Genomic DNA, 22,462 nt, shown 5'->3' with positions numbered 1-22,462 from the left:
AAAATATTCAAGAATTTAAAGACTTATCACCCGATCAACATAGGAGCGTGCCACGTTCATGTGCGATAGGCCCAACTGCAACGCGCAAAAAACTGAAGAAAAGGTATTGTAGATTAATACAATTACTTGAGACTTCCATTCCACAAGGACCATACAGCAAGTAAGAAGAACAAACCATAAGGAATAAAGCCAAATTTTAGAACATTTGTACATTATATCTTCCTCGGCCAAAACCGGTTTCCCATTATCGTTGCCGTAATTCATGGAAAAACAAAAACGCATTGCACTTTTTACAACATTTGTACATCATATACCTATTTTTTTCGCTTTAACAAAACTAGTTGGGCTTTGCGGGGTCAAATCGCAAGCACTAGACCCGGCATGGAGCGGCCCTTGGGCTTGGGCGATTGGCTTTCCCACACAACCCATACCACGTCCTCCTTGAAGTTGACAGGTCGGCCGAGCTCCCTGACGGCGGTGACAGAGGTGTTGAAGTACTCACGCAAACCTGTGATGACGCCTCCATGGAGGCACCACGCGTGCACCCAGTAGTCTCCCTCACTAACCCCGGACCAACCCTCCGCCACAACCCACCCGTCGTCGCCTTCTATGGTGCTGCAGCCAACCTCTGCCATCCGCGTTGGCGCGAACCGAAACGCCATGGCACCAACCTCCTCGCCGGTTAGCATGCGTCGCATATGTTGGCACCGGCGCGGCCCGTGGAACCACCAGTCGAGGTCCGCCGCCAGTAGCTCCGTCACGGCTGCGGCGTCGCCTCGGGCTAGTGAGGCGTACAGGGACTCCACCACCTCGCGGTTGGGCTTGGACGACGTCGCATCATGCATGCCCATGGTTTCTTGTTGTGCAGTTGGAGAAAGAGACGTGAGATGAGAAGTAAAGTAACTGAGTAAGTGTGTTGAAGGAGAAGGTAGGTTAGAGATGAGGACTAACCGTGGGAGCTAATTAAGTGTGTGTTGAAGGAGAAGGTGTGGGTGTATGTATATATAGTCCAGGGTGCAACCTGACAAGCGGCCGGCCCTGTAGTAGAGGAAAGAGAAGCACAGCTATATATACCCATTATCGCTTTCATGCAAGCATGGACAATGTTTGGTTCGGTGATATCTATGAGCGGCTATTAGAATTTTCGAATAGCACGAGGATCGCCCAAACTTATAGTGATTTAGTGGTTCACCATGACATTTCAGTTAATTATTCACAACTTGATTCCAAAACTCTGCTACTCCTTTATAGTTTTGCTAAAGTTTGTAGTTCTTATGAATAATATTCGTCTTTTCTCATACAGTCGCAAAAATGGTACTCCCTTCATTTCATAGTATAGTGCGTATGGGTTTTTTAAAATCTAAATTTGATCATACATTTACACAAATTTAGTTGTATAATTTTTTCCTCTGTCGTGATCGGTCTTATAGGTTAAATTTATGATCAGACTAAGATCGACGCTAGCTAGGTATAGAAGAGACAGTGCAATGTCCATGTCCGTCCTTTTCTCACTTTGAATAAACCAAATATCCCTGTCTGTCTCTATACACTTTACATAGGAGTAAAAGCAATAATCACATCACGGCACAAGAGAGCACATAGACCATCCGTGCACAGTACATAGTGACATATGGTGAGGAATTGACATGTGGTGTCTAATTTAGCAAGGAGGAGACAATGATTGTGATGCTAATAAATTCACCTGCTTATGGGATGATGTCAGGCCGGGCGTAGCATTTTTGTGTTCGTACGGAGTAGCAGTGTAGAGACCTAGATTAAGGCCATGTTTAGAACCACCCAGATTATATAATCCAGTTTTTATAATCTATTCTGTCTTCAAACATGACAGATTATGGTGTAGATTATAAAAACTAGATGGATAGATTATTAAAAACTCATAATCTACTCTATACCAGCTAAAATCAGATTATGGATTGTTAATGACCCATTACCCTTGTAAAGTTTGAGATAATTACATTCCTACCACCGTCACCCTCTTCTTTAAAAAAAACCAGAGGGCAGACAGATCATTATGCAATGTAAGACCTGGATTACAGTTTATATAAGCTGGCCTCCAAACATGTCCACCTAGATTATTTTTATAAACCAGATTATATAATCTATCTTCATAATCCAGATTATCATAATCTATTATGATTCCAAACAGGGGCTAAATTACGCACATACTAGATTCCCAAAGTTTTGTTTTTCAAGGTCCTGGTTTGGTATTTTCTTTTCCTGTTGTTTCTTTTTGGTTTTCTTTGGCCTTTTATTTTCGTTTTTAAAAAGCTTCCTTTCTGAAAAATATTTGGAAATTTATAAAATTGTATGCAATCTTGAAAAAAAAAATTCAAAAAAATTCAGGATTTTCTGATCGTTTTCATATTTTCAAATAGTTGTTTTTAACAAATTCTGATTTCAGCAATTCAATTTATGGTTGGATGGTTAGAGGGATAGTGGTAACCGTAGTCCATCAAGGTTTAAGTCATGATGCTTGTACTATTTCAGGATTTTTGACGATATGATTTCAGCGGAAGGAGATGTTTTCGTAGACGACGAGACGCCTATGATAACTTCGTAAATCTCAAGATAATTCCGGTTCAGTGTCTCGGAGGTGGTCATAGGGATAAGATGTGCGTGTGTGCGTTTATAGGGGTGATTATATGAACGCTTGCATCTGTATTGTGTTAAAAAAACAAATCCTAATTTCAAATTTCATCCACAAAATTCAAATATTTTTAGCATTTTGAAAAGGTTCATGGTTGTCAAAAATTCATTGGAATTTTGAAAATTGTTCCCATTTCTTAAAGTTTCTTAGCAAACTCAAAAATTGTTCCCTTTTAAAAATTTGTTCACAAATTTTCAAAAACAATCCGGAGTAAAAATCATAAATTCAAAAACGTTGCTTCTGCTGAAATTGTTCAGAAAAATAAAAAAATGATCGTCGTTTCGAAATTTGTCCACAATTTCAAAACAAATCCATTAAAAAAAATCTCATGTTCATTTTTTTTCGGAATTTTGATAAAGCTCAAAATAAAAACCGATAAAAAGAGCCACACTGTGCGTGTCATAACAGGGAACAGGGGATAGCAAATAATCAACTAGTACTCCTTAGGGAGACCTCGCAAGTATCAATTTTGGTGGGCTCGGAGCGTACCACTTGATCTCTTTCAGCCGTTGTCACATGTCACATGTTGGATGCTCCTTGCGGATTTTCCTTTTTCCTATTTTTTACGCGTTTTTGGCTTTCAGATGATTTGCTTTTTAGTTTTTCTTGGTATTCATTATGTTTTGGAAAAATAAAATTTGAAGAGAAAAATAGTGGAAAAAATGTGCTTTTTTTTACGAGATACACAAATTTACTTTTGTTGAAGGTATGGACTTGTTTTCGCGAAAGGTACAGTCAAGCCTCTTAGAGAAGGAAAATTATGTTTTCTTTTGTGAGTGACACAGATTTACTTTTCATTAAAAAACGGGTTTCCTTCATCAAGAGACACAAATTTATTTTTCAGGGAGGTACGAATCTGCATCGACGGGAGTACCTAAAAAATGTTTTTTTAAAGAGAAGCACATATTTACTTCTTGTGCAGGCATGAATTTGTTTCCACGAGAGTTACAGTCATGCCTCTGGGCAAAGAAAAAAAATGTCACTTTGTCACAGATTTGTTTATAGTGAGGACACATATTTGCTTTCGCAAGAGACACAATTATGCCTCTTTGGCAAAGGAAAAAAATATCCACCCAGTTTGGTTCTTCTCGTTCATTTTTTTGTGATAAAGTCCGCCCACTATCAACATGTCATCTAGTTTTAAAAATCTTGATGCGAGGAATCCAAATATGAAAATGATTCAAGGTTAAAACGCACGGTTTAAAAGATACAACGTTTTTAATAAACAAATCAATGAAAAAACAAACAAACTCATATGTTGCGATAAATAACACACATACAGTGTGTCATTTGTCGCAACCTGTAATGATGTGAGTGATTTTTGAAAAGAATATCCCTTAATTAGTGATCTCAGGAACAACGATGCCACTATGCGGCTCGACCCTCGTGGCTCCACTTGGGCCGGACCAGTCAGACAGAACCCAAACAACATGGAAGCCGACCGGAGAGAGAGATCTTCCCGATTCAAACGGAAAAAAGAGAAATCTTCTGCTAATTTCGCCCTGGAACATTCAAATGCGCGGAGTGACCCGCGGGAACAGATCAGAAAGCATTATCAATAGTTTCGGTCGACTTTGACAGCGTTGAAAATTCTTTTATTGATGCTTACACGTGGGCATGTCATAACAGCCAACATAACGGTCAATCTAGCGGAGTTGACTACTGTGCCACATCAATCCTTACATGTAGACTAATTCTGTCATAATTGAGTTTAACTTCAGCTAAGTCGGCCACTTTTCTCATTTGTTTTCTTTCGCCACGGATTAGAGAAAAATGTAAGTTTGACATGACATTTTGGCATGGAAGAAAATATTGTTAAGATGGCTTCAAATGAAGAAGTGCTTTACATGAAAAAGTATTGTAGTGTTGATATCATGAACATCTTTGAGGTTTGGGCCATCGCCGTCCAATCTCGTCTCGAAGACCGAAACTGTGTTCAAAATACGAATATTTCATATTTAGAAGTATTGTTTGGCCTTCAAGACGATCTCATGTGAGAACATGTTCTAGAGAAATTGCCTTCATCTCGTCGAAACGATCTATTTTAGTGTAAAAATCATCTCAATCCGAGATCGTATGCAAAGGTTAGAGTCATCGGAGTGCGGCCCTACCACAAGGCAAAAAGTGGCGCGAGGGATCACACAACCACCTACGTGATGTCTAATGTGTCACATGAGCTATTCGGCCCTCAAGACGTCCTTCAATAGAAAAACTAACAACACATTAAAGTTTCGTCGTGTCGAGCCGATTGATTTTGATATAAAAATTGTCCCAATCTCAGGTCATATGCAAATTCTGCGGCCCGGGCATGGAACAAGACCGAAGTTTGAGCCATATTTGGGTTAAATCCGAGTTGGACTAGAATTAGGACTCTATAACATGAATTGATGTAATTTTTTATAAGAAAAGCCTAGACGAATCCTTTACTTGTATGAAAAGTTCATCCACGTGTTATATATATTGAAGGTGACAGTCGATTGAAATAACACACAATCGAATAAATCAATCTACTACTTTTGACCCTAGTTTTTACATCTCCCCCTTGTTCTTTCTCCCTCATTCTTCGTTCGTTCTTCGTGTTGGAGAGCAGTGATCCTTGAGGCTCTGTGGGCGGGCAAATCGACCTAGGGCAGCCCATAGCTGTCGTGCATCCAGACGGGCCCCTCCCGGGCATTTGGGGTTTCGGGTCTACAAAAGCACCCGTCGACTGTCTTGCGTATCATGATGTCAGTTAGGTCTCCTTTGACGTGAGCTGCGATGCATCACCCTTGACGTTTGACGTACACGGTGACGTGTTCGTGTGTCAAACATTTTTTGGCGACTCCGCTGGGGAAGAAAGATCAAGAATCATCATCAACCATGTCTAATCTCCCCCAGCCCTTAGAAGTTAACGTTGATAACATCATTAAGCCCAGTCTTGAGGAACTATCGGATGAACATCGCCAGGCCTACGGAACGCACAAGAAACAAAGTGAAGGGGATTTTGAGGCACTCAAGAAGAAGTGCGAGGAGGAGGATTTGGAGACGTTTCTTGTAAGTTTCAAGAAGGACTGTCAAGGCAACATCACTCCGGTTGGAAACGTCAATTTCCCTCCTCTCATTGGCAAACAAGATCAAATCATTGTGAGTAAAGTTTTTTCTCGAGAGCAAGTGGTTGTGATTGAAAGTATTGTTAGTACGGATAATGTGATGACATACAATTCTTTCATAGAAAGTGCTCATGCTCAGAAAAATATGCCTCTGTCATCTAGTGGTACCGTTGGTATATCTCAAAACCCTAGTCTAACTTACCTATTTCATTGGCACCTCCTATGCAACAACAATATAAAATCTCGTTGATTTTTTACCCTAGTCAAACCAACCAGCTTGTGACTGCACCTTCATCTAATCCTATTATGAGTGTGCCCAATTCGACGTCAACGCCGAATCACTTTGTCATACCACCCATATACACAAGTGTGTCTGGTCTTCCACCAAATAATAGTCCGGCATCTACTCCACAAGTGACACCACTAGCTAGTACCTAAGTTGCTCCTATGTCATTGCTACAAGCATCTCCATCTACCATGGATCCAATTTTAGCCAAATTGAGGGAGGATTTACATAAGATGTTTCAAGAAACTTTTGAAAATGAGCCGAAGGTAAAGAGTCGTGTCTACCAAAAGCCTTATATCGAGAACTTTGATGCAGTTTTGTACCCTTCACGTTATAAGGTTCCTGATTTTGTTAAATTTAATTGTGAAGGTACAAAGATAACTTGGGACATATTAGTCAATACTTGGTACAATTGGCTGAAGCAAGTCACATAGAAGAATTCAAAGTGCATTTATTTCCCATGTCTTTAACCCTTGTTCGAGAATTCATGTGATTAACAAGTTAACTTGCCGATTAATCCCTACTCGTAGGGTCATCGAGTAGCCGACAAACTGATAAATCGTCCGATTAATCGATTAAATAGCCGATGAGCCTATTAATCTCCTACTCGCGAGCCAACCGAGGAGCTACCAGTTAATGATTTCCTTAATAATGTCTTTAACTGGCACCGCATTTTCATGGTTTGCTACTTTGCCACTTGGTTCTATTCTTTATGGTCGCAATTAGAGCAGAAGTTTCATGATCACTTTCATAGCGACGATAATGAGCTAAAATTATGACATCTTACATCGGATAGGCAGAAAAATGTTGAATCAGTGGCCGATTATGTCAAGAGATTTAGAGATATAAAAATTTGATGCTATAGTTTAGTGATATGTGAGAGAGATTTGGTCGATCTTGTGATTAATAATTTGAAACCACATATCAAAGAGAGGCTGGAAAGTTATGATTTTTTAAGCATTAACCAAGTCTTGCAAAAAGCCTTAGCATAGGAGAATATGAGTAAAGAGGTTCATAGATCCACACCCGATTGTTCCTGAGTGCATATAATTGAGTATAATGATAATAATTCGAACGATGAGGCTGATGTCTATACCACTGAATTTGTTTGGTCCTATCAAATCTTACACATGCAATGCTCTTAAGCCGATTCGCAAGAATCGTGATGAGGAAATGAAATTTACTTTTGATATATCCAAGTGTGATCAAATATTTGATGCTCTGTTGCAAAATAAGATAATTAGAATATCACATAATTTACCGTCGTTTGAGGAGCTAAAACGCCATGTTTATTGCAAGTATCATAATTCATTTTCTCATGCTACTAATGATTATCCAGTGGGGTGTTCGGGCTTGACCTTGAGGTGCATCGGTCAGTCCGAGTGTTTAGAACAAAAAATTAAGGATCTGATTGAATAATATTTTTTGGTACGATTAAGACACGTTTAGGGGAGAAAGCTCTTACTCCATCCTCCACCGTGGTTCTGTACCTGCCTCTCCATGTAGTATCTATTCATGATCGAAGAGAAGATCACCTAGCAGATAATTGTTCTCCGAACACATGCACGACCCATACTCAAATTAAATCCTGCGTTGCTGATTGTGTATCCCCTCACGTCGTCTCCCTTGAGCGACACTAGGCCCCCCTGAACCCTAGCGCCGCAGGCCGCCCCTCGCGCCTCCTCCTGCCGCCGCTGTCGTCGGCATGGGCCGCGGTGGCGGCGGCCCCGGCGCCGAAGGCACAAGGGCAGGTGGTTGCTGCGGGATCCCATCTGAGGCGGCAGGGGCACCTCACGTGGGAGTCCGAGGGCGGCATCTAGGGCGGCGACCCTATGCTACGTGGCGGTGGCCGAAGCTCCATGTCCGGCGGAGCGGCGGCCCTGAAGGACGGCGGTGGTGGCAGTGCCCCTTCTGGCGGGGTTGGCTGATCTGTGTGGAGATGGTGGCGGCGGTGGCTGCGGATCCAACGCCCCGATCGGATCCGCCGCGGGGTGGCCGTGCGCCGACCGGCGGCGCGTGGAGGGACCGGTGAGGGGATGAAGGATCTGTGTCGGAGTACCGACGATGGTGTACTATTGGGGAACGTTGCACGGGAAACAAAAATTTTCCTACGCACACGCAATACCTATCATGGTGATGTCCATCTACGAGAGGGGATTTTCGATCTACGTACCCTTGTAGATCGCACAACGGTAAGCGTTAAGAAACGCGGACGATGTAGTGGAACAACTTGCGTGATTCAAATCACCGTAGTCGTACTCTTCGTCCCATGATCCGATCTAGTGCAGAACGGACGGCACCTCCGCGTTCAGCACACCTACAGCGCAATGATGATCTCAGCCTTCTTGACCCAGCAAGAGAGACGGAGAGGTAGATGAGTTCTCCGGCAGCGTGACGGCGCTCTGGAGGTTGGTGATGATCTATTCCGGCAGGGCTCCGCCCGAGCTCCGCAGAAATACGATCCAGAGGAAAAACCGTGGAGTTATGTGGTCGGGCTGCCGTGGCAAAGTTGTCTTAAATCAGCCCTAATACTCCAGTATATATAGGGGGAGAGGTGGGAGCCTTGCCTTGGGGTCCAAGGACCCCTAGTTGCGCTGGCCAAGGAGGTGGAGGAGTCCACCTCCAATCCTAGTCCAACTAGGATTGGAAAGTGGAGTCCTTCTCCACCTTCCCACCTCTTTTTTTTTTTCTTTTCTCTTTGATTTTTCCCTTGTGGCGCCATGGGCCTCCTTTGGCTGTCCCACCAGCCCACCAAGGGCTGGTGTGTCACCCCTAAGGCCTTGGGCCACTCCCGGGTGGGTTCCCCCCCTCCCGGTAAATTCCCGGAACCCACTCGTCACTCCCGATACGATGCCGGTAATGCCCGAAAACCTTCCGGTAACCAAATGAGACAAACCTATATATCAATCTTCGTTTCCGGACCATTCCGGAAACGCTCGTGACATCTGTGATCCCATACGGGACTCCGAACAACATTCGGTAACCAACCATATAACTTAAATACGCATAAAACATCGCCGAACCTTAAGTGTGCAGACCTTGCGGGTTCGAGAACTATGTAGACATGACCCGAGGGACTCCCCGGTCAATATCCAACAGCGGGACCTGGATGCCCATATTGGATCCTACATATTCTACGAAGATCTTATCGCTTAAACCTCAGTGTCAAGGATTCATATAATCCCGTATGTCATTCCCTTTGTCCTTCGGTATGTTACTTGCCCGAGATTCGATCGTCGGTATCCGCATACCTATTTCAATCTCGTTTACCGGCAAGTCTTTTTACTCGTTCCGTAATAGAAGATCCCGTGACTTACACAAAGTCACAATGCTTGCAAGGCTTGTGTGTGATGTTGTATTACCGAGTGGGCCCTGAGATACCTCTCCGTTACACAGAGTGACAAATCCCAGTCTTGATTCATACTAACTCAACGGATACCTTCGGAGATGCCTGCAGAGCATCTTTATAGTCACCCAGTTACGTTGGGACGTTTGATAAACACAAGGCATTCCTCCAGTGCCAGTGAGTTATATGATCTCATGGTCATAGGAATAAATACTTGACACGCAGAAAACAGTAGCAACAAAATGACACGATCAATATGCTACGTTCATTAGTTTGGGTCTAGTCCATCACATGATTCACTTAATGATGTGATCCAGTTATCAAGCAACAACACCTTGTATATAGTTAGAAGACCTTGATTATCCTTGATCAACTGGCTAGCCAACTAGAGGCTTGCTAGGGACAGTGTTTTGTCTATATATCCACACATGTATCTATGTCTTCATTCAATACAATTATAGCATGGATAATAAATGATTATCTTGATACAGGAATTATAGTAATAACTCATTTATCATTGCCTCTAGGGCATAATTCCAACAGTCTTCTACTTGCACTAGAGTCAATAATCTAGCCCTCACATCCCCATGCGAATTACATCGTAATAAATCTAACACCCATACAGTTTTGGTGTTGATCATGCTTTGCCCGTGGAAGAGGCTTAGTCAGCGGGTCTGCCACATTCAGATCTATGTGCACTTTGCAGATATTCACGTCCTCCTCCTCGACGTAGTCATGGATGAGGTTGAAGCGTCGCTTGATGTGTCTGGTCTTCTTGTGAAACTGTGGTTCCTTTGCTAAGGCAATGGCACCCGTGTTGTCACAGAACAGAGTTATTGGATTTAGTGCGCTCGGCACAACTGCTTCATCCAGACACCCTCCTTAGCTGCCTCTGAGGCAGCCATGTACTCCGCTTCACATGTAGAATCAGCTACGATGCTTTGCTTGGAACTGCACCAGCTTACCGCACCCCCATTAAGAATAAATACGTATCCGGTTTGTGACTTAGAGTCGTCCTGATCTATGTCAAAGCTTGCATCGACGTAACCTTTTACGGCGAGCTCTTTGTCACCTCCATACACGAGAAGCATCTCCTTAGTCCTTTTCAGGTACTTTAGGATATTCTTGACCACCGTCCAGTGATCCACTCCTGGATTACTCTGGGACCGGCCTGCCATACTTATGGCCAGGCTAACATCCGGTCTAGTGCACATCATTGCATACATGATAGAACCTATGGCTGAAGCATAGGGGACGGTACTCATATACTCTCTATCTTATCAGCTGCTGGGCACTGAGTCTTACTCAATCTCGTACCTTGTAAAACTGGCAAGAACCCCTTCTTGGAATGTTCCATTTTGAACCTCTTCAAAACCTTATCAAGGTACGTGCTTTGCGAAAGTCCTATCAAACGTTTTGATCTATCCCTATAGATCTTTATACCTAGAATGTAAGCAGCTTCTCCTAGGTCCTTCATAGAGAAACTTTTATTCAAGTAATCTTTTATGCTCTCCAAAAGATCCACGTCGTTTCCAATCAGCAATATGTAATCCACATATAATATTAGGAATGCCACAGAGCTCCCACTCACTTTCTTGTAAATAAAGGATTCTCCAATCACCTGTATAAACCCAAATGCTTTGATCACCTCATCAAAGCGTTTATTCCAACTCCGAGATGCTTGCACCAGTCCGTAAATGGATCGCTGGAGCTTGCATACTTTGTTAGCATTTTTAGGATCGACAAAACCTACGGGTTGCATCATATACAACTCTTCCTTAAGGAATCCGTTAAGGAACGCCGTTTTGACATCCATCTGCTAGATTTCATAATCGAAAAATGCAGCTATTGCTAACATGATTCGGACGGACTTAAGCATCGCTATGGGTGAGAACGTCTCATCGTAGTCAATTCCTTGAACTTGTGAAAAACCCTTTGCCACAAGTCGAGCTTTATAAACGGTCACATTACCGGCAGCGTCCGTCTTCTTCTTAAAGATCCATTTGTTCTGAATAGCCTTGCGGCCTTCAGGTAGTACTTCCAAAGTCCACACTTTGTTTTCATACATAGATCCTATCTCGGACTTCATGGCCTCCATCCATTTGTTGGAATCCGGGCCCAACATTGCTTCTTCATAATTCGCAGGCTCATTGTTGTCCAACAACATAATTGATAAGACGGGATTGCCGTACCACTCTGGAGCAGTACGTGGTCTCGTCGACCTGCGAGGTCCGATAGAAACTTGATCCGGAGTTTCATGATCATCATCATTAAGTTCCTCCTCAACCGACGTCGCAACGACAGGGGTTTCCCCTTGCCCTGCGCCACCATCTAGAGGGATGAGAGGTTCGACAACCTCATCAAGTTCTATCTTCCTCCCACTCAACTCTCGAGAGAGAAACTCCTTCTCGAGAAAAGCTCCGTTCTTAGCAACAAACACTTTGCCCTCGGATTTGAGATAGAAGGTGTACCCAACTGTCTCCTTTGGGTAACCTATGAAGATGCACTTTTCCGCTTTGGGTTACAGCTTTTCAGGCTGAAGCTTTTTGACATAAGCATCACATCCCCAAACTTTAAGAAACGACAATTTTGGTCTTTTGCCATACCACAGTTGATATGGTGTCGTCTCAACGAATTTTGATGGTGCCATATTTAAAGTGAATGCAGCTGTCTCCAGTGCATAGCCCCAAAACGATAATGGCAAATCGGTAAGAGGCATCATAGATCGCACCATCTCTAGTAAAGTATGATTAGGACGTTCGGACACACCATTACGTTGTGGTGTTTCAGGCGGTGTCAACTATGAAACAATCCCACATTGTCTTAAGTGAGTAGCAAACTCGAAACTCAGATACTCACCCCACGATCAGAATGTAGGAACTTGATCTTCTTGTTACGATGATTTTCTACTTCACTCTGAAATTGCTTGAACTTTTCAAATGTTTCAGACTTGTGCTTCATCAAGTAGACATAACCATATCTACTCAAATCGTCAGTGAAGGTGAGAAAATAACGATATCCGCCGCGTGCCTCCACACTCATCGGACCACATACATCGGTATGCATGATCTCCAACAAGTCACTTGCACGCTCCATCGTTCCGGAGAATGGATTCTTAGTCATCTTGCCCATGAGGCATGGTTCGCAAGTGTCAAGTGATTCAAAATCAAGTGACTCCAAAAGCCCATCGGAATGGAGTTTCTTCATGCGCTTTACACCAATATGATACTAGTAGAAAAAGGGCCTTTTGTCCCGGTTCGTAAGGGCCTTCTGTCCCGGTTTTGGAACCAGGACTAAAAGGTCGTTACTAATGCCCTCGGCCTTTAGTCCCGGTTCTTACACCAACCGGGACATATGGGCCTCCATGTGGCCGCTGCGGCCAGGCCAGGCAGGGGGGCCTTTAGTCCCGGTTGGTGACACCAATCGGGACCAAATGGCATCCACGCGTCATCACCTGGCTGAAGCTGAGTTTTTTTTGAAAGGGGCTGGTTTAGGGGTTAATTTAGGTTGTTATATACACCAACCAAGGAGCATCCATGAGCAAGCACAAAAATAAATAATTTTATATTTCATCAATGAGCATCCATGAGCATGCACAAAATTTCATCAGGCACACCACCATCATACTTAAAAGTGCAGTAGCAGTTCAACACAATCGTACTTAAAAGGTTTACACTATAAAGATTAAAGCTCCATCAGGTTCTTAAGATCTTCATTCCTGCTTCTTCACCTTCTCCTTCATCATCCTGATGCGCTTAGAGCGGCGAAGCCCCAAGTCAGGCTGTGGGATGTACTCCTCTACCAGAATTGGCATGGCCCTATCGCCCAGCTGTGGGATCACCATCGCGAGGCCATCGTCGCTGCTACTTTTGTTGTAGCCAGAGTCGCTGCTACTTTTTCTATAGCCAGAGTCGCTGCTGCCGTAGACATAGCACCTGTCGCAGTACTCGCTGCTCCTGCTCCCATTGCCTTGCCAAATGCAATTTTTTTTAAAATGTGTGTGAGACATAGCCTAATGGATAGAAAGAAGAGAAAGAGCGTACTGGCATCGTCGTCGTCCTGGTAGCGCCTCCGACACATAGTCGTGTCGAACACCTTCACGGCGAACGTGGCGTTGTCGTCGTACCTGAAGACAAGGAAGTACCCGTGCCGTAGGTCGTAGGCACGGACGAACTGCTTCCAGCCACGATCTAGGTACATGCTTCCATCAGTGTCGAACGCCACCTCCACGGCCCACAGCTTGCGAAGCCCGTTGCCGGCCTGCCTCAGCTTCATGTTATGTGGCCGATGACCGTCCAACATCTTCACAAAATTGTCCGGCAGCACCTGCCTGCTGGAGGATTTCTCAAGTATAATCGTGAAGAACTCCATCTCTGAAAAGCAGCAGAAGAGACCAATTACTACCCTTTACAACATTGTCAGTACTCGCTGCTCCTGCTCCCATTGCCTTGCCAAATGCAAAATAGTTTTTTTAAAAATGGGTGTGAGACATAGCCTAATGGAGAGGAAGAAGAGACAAAGCATACTAGCATCGTCGTCGTCTTGGTAGCGCCTCCGACACATAGTCGTGTTGAACACCTTCACGGCGAACGTGGCATTGCCGTCGTACCTGAAGACAAGGAAGTACCCGTGCCGCAGGTCGTAGGAACGGACGAACTGCTTCCAGCCACGATCTAGGTACATGCTTCCATCAGTGTCGAACACCACCTCCACGTCCCATAGCTTGCGAAGCCCGTTGCCGGCCTGCCTCAGCTTCATGTTCTGTGGCCGATGGCCGTCCAGCATCTTCACAAAATTGTCCAGCAGCACCTGCCCACTGGAGGATTTCTCAAGTATAATCGTGAAGAACTCCATCTCTGAAAAGCAGCTGAAGAGACCAATTACTACCCTTTACAACATTGTCATACAACATTTACAGCAACATGATCATCAGTATTAGGTAGGACCTAATTAAATACCCTCTTTAAGGTAAAATAGCATAAAACAATATAGACCCTGACTCGAGGTTGGAGGGGGGTCGGTGACAGGGACGACGACGTGGATGATGGAGGGGGCTCCTAGATTTCTGCATAGTGCTCTCCAATTTTAGCATTCAAAGTAGGAGTACTTTTCCAATTTAAGCATTCAATAAGAAAAACCAAATCATAAAATAATGTAGTATTCAAATTAGCATGCATTCAATTATGAGCAAAACTACATCATCTCTTGTCATACATATAGCATCACTAATACAGCTAGAACTGTAGCGCCCGACGGGTATCGTCGCGGGCGGTGGACACCCAAAGAGAGGGAACCATCACAGGATCATAGCTCCAGTGAGATCCCTGAAGAACCTGCCAGGTATTATCGAACCTGCCCTCCAACGCAACCATGTAGCGACGGATGTGCTCGTCCTCCTTGATGACACGGTGACGTACCACCTCCGTGGTGTCCGGAAGCCTCGGCACCGTCACTGGCCCACGCGACCTCCACCAAACAAGGATCGGGTCAACAACGGGCCGGCTCCTCACCAACCTACGCCCGCCGGAAGGTAGCACCTCCCAATACCAGCCGGGCGGAGCCCATCCCGGACATGGCCCCTCTAATCAAGCAGGTGTCCTCCGCCGAGTCGACGACGAGGATGCAGGATAGGCATCGTAAAATGAACTAAAAAAATAAACTAGTTCTATTAATTTTCTTGCTAAAAATAAACTACTTCTATATATAGTAAAATAAACTAGTTCAATGCAAGCATGCTTTCAGCGCTTATTCTCTTCGGCATAGCATATAAAAGTAGTCTAAAACAATGGAAGGACAATAATGATTTGATTTCTCTATAATTTTCTTTCCGTGTACTAATTAAGAACAAGGAAAGCACCATATGAGAATATAAATTATTTTCCAATAAAGAACATGTTTTGTGCCCATTGACAATTTTGGATTTAGTCAAATTATTACAAAATTAAAAATATTTCATCTTTGTTCATATTTAACCATGAAATTGCTTACACACTCTCATATTTTTATGGTGTTATGCAAAAATGTCTCATGAACAGTTTTACAACGTCATTATACCTAAATGTTCTAAATTTATAGCATAGTCCCCCCTTTAAATCTAAAAAAGTCAGCATATTTTACATTTAATAGTCGAACTTATATCTTTAGAAGCGTTGGATACACCTCATAATAGTTGGTCAATATGCAATGGCTTTTTTTGAATATATGTCCAGTTTGATTGCATTGGCATCACAAGTACTTCACCTTCTAGTAGTGACATTGTGTCATATTATTTTGAAACAAGCAGCCAGCTAATTATTAGCGTGTCTAAAAGAAATGCATAGAACACAAAAATGAGTATATAGTACTAGTAAAATATTAAGTATCATGCCTGGCAGGTACTATCCTTTCCTAGAACACAAAAATGCAATTTTTTCAAGGAGCAACGTCCATATGCAGACTGGTCCCAGGATAAAATTTCTTGAAGTGAGCAAGTACTACTAGAACCAATAATAGCTACACACATATAATCCTAAGAACACAAGTCAGTTTTGCCCCGGGCCCCCGAAATCATAGGACCGGCCCTGTCGGCGAGGGGAGAGGATGGGGGCGCCTGACCGCGGCGTAGGGAGAGGAGGGCGCCTGCCGACGGGAGGAGGCCAGAGCTAGAGGAGGAGAGGGAGGAGTGGCGCGGCGGATCTCACCATGGGAAGCAGAGGAGGGCCGGGTTGCTCCTCGACGGGCAGATGGAGGAGGCGCACGCGGCCGGCGTAGGTGGCGGCGACGACGAGGACGACTTCGGGGGCGGCAGTGACTCCGGCAGCCTGGCAGCGTCGGGGGCAACGGCGGCGTCGGCGTCGGGATCGAATGGAGAGAGGGGGGAGAGATCAAAATTTCTAAATTTCCGCTTATATAGCCCCACCTTTAGTCCCGGTTGGTGGCATCAACCGGGACCAAAGGTCTCTTTTCAGTAGCCCAACGGGCGGGAAGCAGAGGCATTGGTACCGGTTGGTGGCACAAACCGGGACTAAAGGTCTCTTTTCAGCAGCCCGAAGGGCGGGAAGCCCAGGCCTTTGGTCCCGGTTGGTTGCACCAACCGGTACCAATGCCCCCCTTTAGTCCCGGTTGGTGCCACCAACCGGGACCAAAGGCCTTGCGTGGTGCGGTGTTATGTTTCATCCCACCTCGCTAGCCGAGAGGGGCTCAGAGTGGTTTATAAGCCCTACCGAATAAACCACTTCGAGCTCCTCTCTACTGTAGGCTTACGGGCCTAAAATCACTCTATGTGCTTGTGGGCCTATTGGGCCTATTACGGGCCTGCATCCTCGCCCTAGTAATGGGTTTCTAGTCATATGCAGGCCGTGGTGGCTGTGTAGGTGGCACTTTTTTAATTTTTATTTCCTATTTTTTGCTTTGTTTTTTGTTTCTAATTACTTATTTATTTTCTTTTACGATAATTCTTTTTTGCTATTAAAGTTTGTAACAAAATTCTAATTACTTATTTATTTTCTTTTATGATAATTCTTTTTTGCTTTTAATGTTTTGAACAAAATTCTAATTACTTATTTATTTTTCTTTTATGATAATTCTTTTTGCTATTAAAGTTTGTAACAAAATTCTATATAATTTTAGTTTCAATAATACTAGAGGTTTATAAAAGCTTTTTAGTTGATTCCTTTAGTACCAGTTCTAAGGCTGTTACAAAGGCATTTTATTTGGTACAGGTTTTAAGGCTGGGGCCCCACGAGCACCTTTTAGTACCGGTTCGTGGCATGAACCGGTAAATGAGTTTTTTAGTTGATTCTTTCTACAGCTGTTTTTTAGTCCCACCTCGCCAAGCGAGAGGCACTCGCAGCGGTTCATAAGCCCTTAGTGTAGAGACGATGAAGAGAGAAGCGCAGTGCTCACCTGCACGTTGGCCTGAAGCTAAGCAACGTGCAGGTGAGCATTGCGCGTCTCTTTTATTTTGGCATGGTATCATCATTTCATCCACATAGCATATGCAAGAAAGTTGAGAGGGCTACGGCAAAAACTGGATGCACTTCGTGTACAAAACGGACAATCTCTTTCGAAGTATCCGGATTTCATACGGAAACTTGTCTGTTATAACATGCATTTCAAATGAACTACAAAAAGGATGAAAGTTGGCATGGTATCATCATAATAGTTGTGGAGAAAGTCTTCACTTTTTCTTCGCTTGTGTCCTTTCCTTATTGCGCCGTAACCATGGATAATCTTCATCATTTATCAGGATGCTTGGGTCAGCCTTGACTTTGAAAGGAGGAATTTCATGAAACTTTTCATAATCTTCGGACATGTCTGTCTTGCCCTCCACTCCCACGATGTCCCTTTTTCCTGAAAGAACTATGTGGCGCTTTGGCTCATCGTATGATGTATTCGCTTCCTTATTTTTTCTTTTTCTCGGTTTGGTAGACATGTACTTCACATAGATAACCTGTGCCACATCATTGGCTAGGACGAACGGTTCGTCAGTGTACCCAAGATTGTTCAGATCCACTGTTGTCATTCTGTACTGTGGGTCTACCTGTACCCCGCCTCCTGACAGATTGACCCATTTGCACTTAAACAAAGGGACCTTAAAATCTACTCCGTAGTCAAGTTCCCATATGTCCACTATGTAACCATAATATGTGTCCTTTCCCCTCTCGGTGGCTGCATCAAAGCGGACGCCACTGTTTTGGTTGGTGCTCTTTTGATCTTGGGCGATCGTGTAAAATGTATTCCCATTTATCTCGTATCCTTTCCAAATCGTAACAGTCGAAGATGGTCCCCTGGACAACGAGTACAACTCATCACAAACAGTGTTTTCATCTCTGAGACGTGTTTCCAACCAACTCCTGAAAGTCCTGATGTGTTCACATGTAATCCAGTCGTCGCACTGCTCCAGGTGTTTGGAGCGCAGACTGTTCTTGTGTTCATCGACATAAGGGGTCACCAAGGTAGAGTTCTGTAGAACTGTCTAGTGTGCTTGAGACCAAGAATATTCGTCCCTGCATATTATTGTCTCCCCTCCAAGCATGCCTTTTCCAGTCAGTCTCCCCTCATACCGCGATTTAGGGAGACCTATCTTCTTAAGGTCAGGAATGAAGTCAACACAAAACCCAATGACATCCTCTGTTTGATGGCCCATGGAGATGCTTCCTTCTGGCCTAGCGCGGTTACGGACATATTTCTTTAGGACTCCCATGAACCTCTCAAAGGGGTACATATTGTGTAGAAATACGGGGCCCAGAATGACAATCTCGTCAACTAGATGAACTAGGACGTGCATCATGATATTGAAGAAGGATGGTGGGAACACCAGCTCAAAACTGACAAGACATTGCACCACATCACTCCTTAGCCTTGGTATGATTTCTGGATCGATCACCTTCTGAGAGATTGCATTGAGGAATGCACATAGCTTCACAATGGCTAATCAGACGTTTTCCGGTAGAAGCCCCCTCAATGCAACCGGAAGCAGTTGCATCATAATCACGTGGCAGTCATGAGACTTTAGGTTCTGAAACTTTTTCTCTGCCATATTTATTATTCCCTTTATATTCGACGAGAAGCCAGTTGGGACCTTCATACTAAGCAGGCATTCAAAGAAGATTTCCTTCTCTTCTTTGGTAAGAGCGTAGCTGGCAGGACCTTCATACTACTTTGGAGGCATGTCGTCTTTTTCGTGCAAACGTTGCAGGTCCTCCCGTGCCTCAGCTCTATCTTTTGTCTTCCCATACACGCCCAAGAAGCCTAGCAGGTTGACGCGAAGGTTCTTTGTCACGTGCATCACGTCTATCGAAGAGCGGACCTCTAGGTCTTTCCAGTAGGGTAGGTCCCAAAATATAGATTTCTTCTTCCACATGGGTGCGTGTCCCCTAGCGTCACTCGGAACAGCTAGTCCACCGGGACCCTTTCCAAATATTACGTGTAAATCATTGACCATAGCAAGTACGTGATCACCGGTACGCATGGTGGGCTTCTTCCGGTGATTTGCCTCGCCTTTGAAATGCTTGCCTTTCTTTCGACATTGATGGTTGGTCGGAAGAAATCGACGATGGCCCAGGTACACATTCTTCCTGCAGCTTCCCAGGTATATACTTTCGGTGTTAGCTAAACAGTGCGTGCATGCGTGGTATCCCTTGTTTGTCTGTCCTGAAAGGTTACTGAGAGCGGGCCAATCGTTGATGGTTACAAACAGCAACGCGTGCAGGTTAAATTCCTCCTGTTTGTGCTTATCCCACGCACGTACACCGTTTCCATTCCACAGCTGTAAAAGTTCTTCAACTAATGGCCTTAGGTACACATCAATGTCGTTGCCGGGTTGCTTAGGGCCTTGGATGAGAACTGGCATCATAATGAACTTCCGCTTCATGCACATCCAAGGAGGAAGGTTATACATACATAGAGTCACGGGCCAGGTGCTGTGATTGCTGCTCTGCTCCCCGAAAGGATTAATGCCATCCGCGCTTAAACCAAACCATCCGTTCCTTGGGTCACATGCAAACTCAGGCCAGTACTCTCTCTCGATTTTTCTCCACTACGACCCGTCAGCGGGTGCTCTCAACTTCCCGTCTTTCTTACGGTCCTCACTGTGCCATCGCATCAACTTGGCATGCTCTTTGTTTCTGAACAGTCGTTTCAACCATGGTATTATAGGAGCATACCACATCACCTTCGCAGGAACTCTCTTCCTGCGGGGCTTGCCGTCAACATCACCAGGGTCACCTCGTCTGATCTTATACCGCAATGCACCGCATACCGGGCATGCATTCAAATCCTCCTACGCACCACGGTAGAGGATGCAGTCATTAGGGCATGCATGTAGCTTCTGCACCTCCAGTCCTAGAGGGCATACGACCTTCTTTGCTGCGTACATACTGTCGGGCAATTCATTATCCTTTGGAAGCTTCTTCTTCAATATTTTCAGTAGCTTCTCAAATCCTTTGTCAGGCACAGCATTCTCTGCCTTCCACTGCAGCAATTCCAGTACGGTACCCAGCTTTGTGTTGCCATCTTCACAATTAGGGTACAACTTTTTTTTGTGATCCTCTAACATGCGATCAAACTTCAGCTTCTCCTTTTGACTTTCCCATTGCGTCCTTGCATCGACAATGACCCGACAGAGATCATCATCGGGCACATCGTCTGGTTTCTCTTGATCTTCAGCAGCTTCCCCCGTTGCAGCATCATCGGGCACATCGTCTGGTTCCTCTTGATCTTCAGTAGCTCCCCCCGTTGCAGCATCACCGTATTCAGGGGGCACATAGTTGTCATCGTCCTCTTCTTCTTTGCCGTCTTCCATCATAACCCCTATTTCTCCGTGCCTCGTCCAAACATTATAGTGTGGCATGAAACCCTTGTAAAGCAGGTGGGTGTGAAGGATTTTCTGGTCAGAGTAAGACTTCGTATTCCCACATTTATTGCATGGACAACACATAAAACCATTCTGCTTGTTTGCCTCAGCCACTTCAAGAAAAATATGCACGCCCTTAATGTACTCGGAGGTGTGTCTGTCACCATACATCCATTGCCGGTTCATCTGCGTGCATTACATATAATTATGTGTGTCAAAATTAAGAAAATCAGACAAATATCTATCTAAAGTAAGAAAATCAGACAAGTATCATAAAGAAGATAAGAACAAGAGGCTCACCACGGTGGTGCCGGCGACGAGATCGACGCGGGCGATCAACGGCGGTGAAAACGGGGACAGGGCGTGACAGACCCTTAAATCTAGACAAATCTCGAAAAAAATGGAGCTCCTAGGTCGAGCTTCGAGAGGAGAAAGCTTAACTAGTGTGGCTCGGGCATTTCATCGAACACCTCATGTGCATAGGAGGTGAACACCTCATGTGCATAGGAGGTGAACTAGAAACCTCGCCGGATTGAAAAAACAGAGCACTGTGGAGTGCTTTGCTGCAATGGTGGGTATATATAGGCAAGTTATTTGTCCCGGTTCGTGGCATGAACCAGGACTAAAGCCACCCCTTCTGTCCCGGTTCATGCCACGAACCGGGACCAATGGTTGTGGGCCAGCAGCGAGGACCATTGGTCCCGGTTCGTGGCTCGAACCGGGACAAATGGTTCTACACGAACCGGGACCAATGCCCACGAGGCGCTGGCCGCCCCCCTGGGCTCACGAACCGGGTCTAATACCCCCCATTGGCCCCGGTTCTTGAAGAACCGGGACTAATGGGCTGGCCAGGGCCGAACGATAGCCCTGTTTTCTACTAGTGTGACCTAAGCGGCAGTGCCATAAAAACATGGCGCTATCATTATTAACCCTACATATTTTGGTCTCAATGTTATGTACGTGTGTATCATTGCAATCAAGATTCAGTATGAACAATCCTCTCACATTGGGTGCATGACCATAAAAGATATTAGTCATAGAAATAGAACAACCATTATTCTCTAACTTAAACGAGTAACCGTCTCGCAATAAAAAAGATCCAGATATAACGTTTATGCTTAACGCAGGCACTAAATAACAATTATATAAGTTCATAACTAATCCTGATGGTAACTGTCGTGGGTATAAGCCTCACAGTAGATGTGTAGGGTACGAAAGGATGGGCAGAGCCTTAGCTACGGCGAGGTTGTATGAGTTCAGGCCCCTCTGCGGTGGAGGTAATAGCCCTACGTCTCAGTGCTCAGGGAGCTTGTTGTCGAGTGGAATATAGAATACAGTGAATTGCTCCTCCCTGCACCAGTGGGGGAGGGTGGCTTATATAGAGTGCGCTGCCCTCCACAACGGTTTGGTGCACAGGGGTGGAGTAGTGACGAATAAATGCCTACGTTACAGGTAACGTACGTCTTAAATGCTAATAAAGGCACATGGAAACGTATGACTGTTTCCCTCCAGGGGGTTACGATGCACAGAGTGGAACCCAGTCGGTTAGTTTGATAAGCTCCGAATGCTAATCTCCGACTGGATGGACGAGGATCTGTTACCGACTGGATGAAGGGAACTCCTTGGTTCAGTCGGAACTGACTAAGGGCCTTGTCCCTTATGAGGGGTAGTCCTTGGGTTGGACCTACGGGGCAGGCCTATGACCCTACCCTAGGACTATAACCCCATCATTAGTCCC

General features: G+C 44.6%; 1 protein-coding gene across 1 annotated transcript; it reads right to left on the bottom strand.

Annotated features, from left to right (window-relative positions):
- Positions 1-356: 356 nt before the first annotated feature.
- On the bottom strand, positions 357-851 carry LOC123425187 (senescence associated gene 20). The gene has a single exon (XM_045108863.1). The coding sequence runs from the start codon at positions 849-851 to the stop codon at positions 357-359; it is 495 nt and encodes a 164-aa protein (XP_044964798.1).
- Between the last annotated feature and the right edge of the window lie 21,611 nt (positions 852-22,462).

The sequence above is a fragment of the Hordeum vulgare genome, chromosome 2H (genome assembly GCF_904849725.1).
Source record: "Hordeum vulgare subsp. vulgare chromosome 2H, MorexV3_pseudomolecules_assembly, whole genome shotgun sequence".
NCBI classification, from domain to species: Eukaryota; Viridiplantae; Streptophyta; class Magnoliopsida; order Poales; family Poaceae; genus Hordeum; species Hordeum vulgare.
The sequence above is the reverse complement of the archived record's forward strand: the minus strand, read 5'-3'. Positions and strand labels throughout refer to the sequence as shown.

Excerpts from the sequence above, each read along its gene's own strand:
- LOC123425187 (XM_045108863.1), bottom strand. The coding sequence starts at position 851 with ATGGGCATGCATGATGCGACGTCGTCCAAGCCCAACCGCGAGGTGGTG.